Below are 6,974 nucleotides of genomic sequence, written 5' to 3'. Positions count from 1 at the left end.
TTGTAAAGAGTTTTTTATGGTATTAAATGCAGATTTGTAAATTCAAGACTTTTAAGACTTTTTAAGATCCTAAGGAACCCTGTGTAGGTATTAAGTTTGTCTGCTTGTTGGACTGATCACTACCTCGTTGACCAACAAACATGAAAAAAACACTTCAGTAACATGTTAGTCATATCGGTTTCTGTACTCATCTTCAGTGTAATCAAGGCGATCGCGACTACCCCTGTATCGGTCACGTGGATCATCAAGCTTATCGCGACTGCCACCGTAACGATCTCGTTGATCATCGAGGCGATCGCGACTGCCACCATAACGATCGCGTTGATCATCGAGGCGATCGCGACTGCCTCCATAACGATGACGCTGATCTTCAAGGTGATCGCGACTGCCTCGATAGCTATCATGTTGGTGGTCAAGGTGATCACGACTGCCCCCATAGCGATTGCGTTGATCGTCAAGGTGATCGCGACTGCCCCCATGACGATTGCGTTGATCATCAAGGTGATCTCGACTGCCCCCATAACGGTTGCGTTGATCATCAAGGTGATCGCGACTGCCCCCATAACGATTGCGTTGTTCGTCAAGGTGATCGCGACTGCCCCCATAACGATTGCGTTGATCGTCAAGGTGATCACGACTGCCACGATAATGATCGCGTTGGTTGTCCTGGTGACCATCATCCGCATACCTGCCATCATGTTTTTCTTTACCACTATTGTAACTATGTTGGTCATCTTCAAGCTTATGCACTGCCGCTCCTACATTGGGCTTGTTTTGTGGTTCAATGTCTTCATCTTCATACTGTACATCACGTTGCTTTGTCTCTGTTGCTGTGTCTGACTTGTCATCCCAGTACTGTTTTCCAGCCTCAGGACCATCTTTGTCATAAAACTCCATGTCTCCAGGGGAACTAACAGGCATCCAATTATATAATACAAAAAGAAAGAGGAAGAGAAAACAGTGAGACTTGATGGCAGGATAAATAAATTACATCACTAAGAACATGTTGTAAAATAACATTATTATAATTGGTTTACCACAGCAGATAAAATGCAGACATATGGCACATACCTCTCAGTATACTTGTCCTTCTTATTCTTTTTTCGGCAGCAACAGAAGATGAGAATTCCCAGAAAGAGCACACCTAGAACAACTCCTGCAATTATACCCACAGTGGCTCCGCTTATTGAACCTCCTTGAGAAAAAAGAAACACATGGATTTTTAAAACTTCAGATCATCATGAGTTAAGATCCTTATTATTTATGTAGTATTTATAAGGCTAATACTCTCAGTCACAGCATGTTCATACTGAACACATTTGCGAATGTTTCAGTGCCAACATTAATTCATAAATAATTTCTTCTGCATCGTTCACGTAACCAAAGTTGGCTTATGGTTAGGCAACTTAAATTACCTAATGAAGATTTAAAAAATAAATAATTAAAAGTGTTAGTAAGAGAACAGGTGACCCAGCGGTGTTAGTACTTTTAAACAAGTACTGTGTGTCAGTACAAGTTTCTATTTCCTTTTTTTTCTGCAACTTTATATTTCTACTCCTCTACATGTCAGACACAACATTGTATTTTTCACTCCCCTGTATTTCTCTGACAGCTTTAGATCAGCAAAAGTTACTGCAATTTTTCGTACCTAAACCATGTATCTCCAAACGTGTTGATTGGGAATTTTGTAATTTAATGGTTGAGAAAAATCAAAAAGAAAATGCTTAGTAAACTGTTTAAAGCATTTTAAAACACTTTTGAATACCTGCATAATGCATTGTCTCAAAACTAAACCATGCCTGTTTTTCTGAGTTTACAAAAAGTTGACTTTTTTTAGATACATGGTTCTCACAGGATACAATAATAGAAATAAATCATGATCTTACAAATATAATGCATTACTGTAGATTAAATGACCAACAGTATAAATAATAGTTCAGATGAGCTCAACTTACACATTAATGCAGCAGTAATATGAATCCAAAAGCATCACATATTAACACCAATATAAACACTGACCTTTCATACTTTACACATACTGCTACGTTTTGCTAATAACATTTACTGAAGCAATGCTATAAATGTAAAATTTTTACATGTGGTGGAGTATTTTCACAGTGTGGCAATAGTTTTTCTTCAGTAATGGATCTTAGTACTGGACCACAACAGTTATTATTAGTTTTTTTATTATAAATCCCTGTGGATCCTTCAACTCTGACAGCTTTTAGATAAAACACTTACCAGGCAGCACAGCCAAAGTCATGTTGCAGGCGGCTGAGCCAACTCGATTTGTTGAAGTGCAAATATAGAACCCAGACATCTCTCTTGAAATGTTAAAGAGAGATAATGCTCCATTTTCTGCAACATAATGACAAAAAATGAGTCACAGTAAAACTGGAGGAGATCAAGAGATCATTTATTCGTTGCATAAACACAGATAAAAGGAAAATAAACTCTGCAGAAGACAGTTGAAGAGGAGCCTTACTTTCAGTTGTCTTAGGAGGAAATGGTCTTGGGACATTTTCAACACTGTAGCTCTTCCACTCATAAACAGGCTTTGGGGATCCCTCCTCAGACATGCAGGTGAGGGTGATGTCATGAAAATACTCTACTGTTCCCTCAATCCTGCAGATGGGCTTAGAGGGAGGCACTGGAGGAAAACAAAATACTCAGTTATTTTGTTACTAACATATACTTTGATTTAATAGATTTGTAATTAAAACAGTTACTGACAATAAAATTAAACATAACTGTTTTCTCACCCAAAACCAAAAGGTTAGTGGTGGCAGATGTTGTTCCTTCATCATCACCGGGTATCAGGACATTGCATTCGTAATTCCTGCTGTCCTGTATAGTCACCTTTGTTAAATGGAGCGTGCTTATTTTTTCAGCAACATTGACCTCCATTGTGGCTCTGCTTTCATAATCAGGTGGAATGTCAACCCGATTTAAGTTGGAATAAAAGGTAGCCACAGGGTCCTGGGGAAATGAACAAAACATAGTAACAGTACAGTAAAAGAGCAGAGTAATATGAATCTGCAGGACAAATAATCAGTACTACAAGTTTGTGTCATCACATTGACCACATCATACTGATTAATGTAAGCCACTATGATTTTGAACTCCCCCCACCTTTGTTGTCAACTATGGCTTATTTTCTACCCAATTTAACTTTTTTTTTTTTTTTTTTTTTTTTTAGAAAATACAAGGGGAACTCAGTGAGTGATAACAAGTAGTCCATTCTTTTCCTTGTTCCAGAATATTACTTAACCGCTGTTCTTCCTCTTTGTCATTTAGTGCCATTGATTGTTTTTTTCACTGCTTGGTTTTTAAAGATCATAGAAGCAAAACTCTACTGTTTTGGACAAAAGTTTTCAGTCCAAAATGTTAATATAAGTTCTTGGTTGCAACAATCAAAGTAGTTAGTTCTGATTCATCAGTTAGTAATTCCAAATTTACATGGGGCTCTGCATTGTTTTTTGTTTTTTTTTAATGTGGAAAAACAATTCACTCGCAGTCAAATTCTGCCCGTTTCCATAAATCTGCTCAGAGATTTTTAAGAGTTCATTGTTGGTCTATGCCCCACTCTTCCAGAGAGTTTCATGAAAATCTGTGCAGTAGTAATCACATATGTACGGAAGAGGATTAGGGACACTGGAAAAAAAATAAAAAAATAAAATAAAAAAAATGAAGGTCCAATATATTCTTTTTATTATCATTCTGAGAAAAAAAGTTTGAATTCTGAGAAAAAATTCAGAATTCTGACTTTTTCCCTTGGAATTCTGAATTCCCCCCCCCCTTCTCACACAGGAGAAGTACAGCAGGCTGACATAATGACAGATTTAGAATGGCGTTATATTTGATTCTTTAATAAAGAGAGTGCAGATACAGGAATCGAGAGTGCAAAATGCCACTCCTCCTGCATGCCATAAAGTGAAACTGACACTCTCCCTCAATGTCAGGGAAAAAAATTCTGAATTCTGAGGAAAAAAGTCAGAATTCTGACTTTAATCTCAAAATTCTGACTTTTTTCTTAGATTTCTGACTTTTTTCTCAGAATAATAATAAAAAAATTATATTGGATCTTAATTTTACCTGTTTTTTGTGGTGGCCCTAATCCTCTTCCGTACATATGTAACCCTCTGGCCAATGAAAAAAGTACGCCACATGAGTAAACTATAGTCCTATTGAATGAAAAAACTCTCCAGCTCTATACTCTGATCCCATAGTTAATCACTGTGTCCATTTTAAGATGCTCCACAACAGTCCTGATAAGACTACATACTTCATTAACATAATAATAACAGATATGAATATAAAATAGATGTGCTACTGAAAGAACTTTGTTTATCAAAGGCGTGCAGCAGCAGTGTGTTGTGCCTCGACAATAAAGCTGCTCAAAATATATAAAAAGTAACCGTACACTACCAATGATAGTACATGTGAAACACAAAATCTTCGTAAAGTAAACATCCACATTCTACACAGTTCTGCTTTCTGTTACATATCTATAGTGTCCACACCTTAACTGAGATAATACTGACATCATGATTAGGTTTTTTCACATCAGACTTCACAAAGCTGAAGCAGACATTACAGAGCTGCATTCACACCTTAAAGAGAAAACTGTAAACTATAAACTAAAATATGAATTTAAGTAGCTTAATACATCTGCACTAAAAGGAGCTAAAACCACACCACACAGCAAGTTTAATCACTTACCCCAGTATTGTCCTTTATAGTCTCCCATTTGAGGATGAGCATATCATAGTTCGCTTGTGCTGGGACGAAGGAACAGGTCAAAGTTATATCACCTCCTGCTGTGACCTCATACTGCTGTTGTGGAATAGAAACTTCCAAACTCCTGCAGCAGGGAAACACTGAAATATACAAAATTAAGGACAAATGATCTTTTTAGAATCTCTTCTCTTCTCAGCAATTTGCAAAATTAAGCAACTCTTTCTTTGCAATGAACCTGATTAAAACTGACCATATTTGACAAGACAAAGTTTTCTTTTTTGAAGCAAATTAACTGAATTGCCTATAGATCTATTTTCTAGTAAAGCATTACTCCTCTTCCGGAAAAGTAGCAAGGAGTTGGATTAATGATTAACTGTGGCAATAATACATTGAAGGTGTGGTAGCTGTTTGTAGCAAAGGGACGGAATACAAACCTACCTGTGAGCACCAGAAATAGTTTTCTCCATCCAAACTGTTCCAGTAATTTCATGTTTTTAAAAATATTACTAAGTACACTCTAGAGAAAATGTGTTCTCTGAAATGAATGCCCTCAGACTTGGATGAGGACTGAGCCTAACCTTCAGGGTGAACACCCAGGTATGGAGAAGTTGACTCTTCCAGGTAATAAGTCAACGGCTACGGGTCACATGTCACTAGAAGGCCAATCATTGCTCTATGTAATTCTTTACAATGCTGACCAGTCAGAGCTACATGTGATAAGGAGATACAAGGTAATAGGCTGTAAGGTGAGAGATAAAGAGATAAAACTATTCCATTTAATTAAAAAAGCATGAAATGTAAACAAAAAAATAAATAACAAGAACAAATAATGCCTAAGAAAATAATAAATAAATATTTTCATTGGTTACATTTGATAAAGTGATTTGTTAGATGGTTTTGTATTGTAATGGCACACCTGGTGTTGTGCTCAGTTTGACCTGCAGGGGGAAGTATTGGGCTAACAACAAAAATGCATGACTTCAAAAACATTTGCACCAAAGATCTACTGTATTTTCGCATACTCAACTATCTGCTGTTGTCTGTCATTTGTAATAGACTTGAAAGATGCAAAAAGTGACAAGTGAAAGCCCTGGATGAAAAAGTGTTATTAAGGTTAAGTGTAAAAATAATGATAATGCTATGAAGAGATTCTGACGCCTCATTAGAAAGGTCCACGTCATTAGATAATAATGCAAGACCTCCTTCAGTTGATCATGTTTTGCAGTGGTACAAATTCTCTGACAAATTTGCAATTAATTAAATTACCAACACAGAGTGACATGTAGTGCACAGGGACTTATGGGGCCCATTAGGGTGTGGGGCTCTGGTGCAGTTGTCAGCTTCATCTGGTTGTTAATCCAGCCGGAGAGTTGTGTAATCAGCAACAATGAAGATAAAGTCTAGTTTAATTTGTGTCAATGTTACAAATACCAGTGCATGGTAATATACATGGAATGCCTTTAAATACTAATTCAGTTTGGACCTGAAATCCATGTAACTTTCCTTGTGATGAGTAATACATTGTAAAAACAAATCAATAGTCTGGTCATTGTTTCCATTCCAAACCAGGACTGCCTGGATAAATAAGATAAGTATCTAAAACACAACTACCATGTTTTGTGGAGAAAAGACGTCAGCTGTAATGTAAAGTAACATATTTTAAGTGCATTGAATGCACTAAAACAAGCATAGTCCCCTAACCCTTCATATATACTCCTCTGTAGTGTGTGAAATAATGTGCATTGTGTGAATGCATGTTATCTAAAAAGATGGTATCTAGGAGCATCTTGGTACATATGCAATGCAGATCAGTGGTCAAATTGCAGGAAGTGGCTGGGATAAACGGAAACAAATGTGTCACTTCACATCCATCCATATTAGGGAAGTTATATTTCCTTCCTCTGGTCAGTGCAAGGTCACAGACACATCTGGTATTTTTTCTGATATTGATGTTTTCAGGAAAAGATAAAAATGTGCATTGTGATCATAAGAGTGTTTGTGCAAGAGGCTCTTTGGCATCAAATATCTATGTTCCTCATCAATAATTTAATAAGACTATAAAAATAATAACTTCCAACAAAACTGCAAAAAAGACTTTTAAGAACTTGCATCAACACAAACTATATGCAACACACTACAAACCATAGAGCTAATGGTAAAGCAGCTCATTATTTATAATTTGTTAAAAGCTACTGGAGATGAAAGTCATTAAAAATCTTTCCTAAATGGGAAGA

The 6,974-nt window shown here is 36.6% G+C and overlaps 1 protein-coding gene across 1 annotated transcript; it reads right to left on the bottom strand.

Annotated features, from left to right (window-relative positions):
- LOC115412397 (cell surface A33 antigen-like) lies at nt 1–6,939 on the bottom strand. The gene is made up of 7 exons (XM_030124915.1): nt 5,179–6,939; nt 4,723–4,880; nt 2,763–2,979; nt 2,486–2,650; nt 2,242–2,358; nt 1,072–1,195; nt 1–910 (listed from the first exon to the last, which is right to left on the bottom strand). The coding sequence occupies exons 1-7, from the start codon at nt 5,228–5,230 to the stop codon at nt 166–168; spliced, it is 1,578 nt and encodes a 525-aa protein (XP_029980775.1). The 5' UTR covers nt 5,231–6,939; the 3' UTR covers nt 1–165.
- Nucleotides 6,940–6,974: the final 35 nt, after the last annotated feature.

This window comes from Sphaeramia orbicularis, chromosome 21 (genome assembly GCF_902148855.1).
Source record: "Sphaeramia orbicularis chromosome 21, fSphaOr1.1, whole genome shotgun sequence".
In the NCBI taxonomy this organism is placed as follows: domain Eukaryota; kingdom Metazoa; phylum Chordata; class Actinopteri; order Kurtiformes; family Apogonidae; genus Sphaeramia; species Sphaeramia orbicularis.
The sequence above is the reverse complement of the archived record's forward strand: the minus strand, read 5'-3'. Positions and strand labels throughout refer to the sequence as shown.

What these genes read in the sequence shown, in the direction of transcription:
- LOC115412397 (XM_030124915.1), bottom strand. Translation starts at nt 5,230, where the DNA reads ATGAAATTACTGGAACAGTTTGGATGGAGAAAACTATTTCTGGTGCTC. An exon ending in GACTTTGGCTGTGCTGCCTG is followed by an intron (nt 1,196 to 2,241) that starts GTAAGTGTTTTA and finishes TTTTTTCTCAAG; the next exon opens with GAGGTTCAATAAGCGGAGCC. An exon ending in AAGGACAAGTATACTGAGAG is followed by an intron (nt 911 to 1,071) that starts GTATGTGCCATA and finishes GATGCCTGTTAG; the next exon opens with TTCCCCTGGAGACATGGAGT.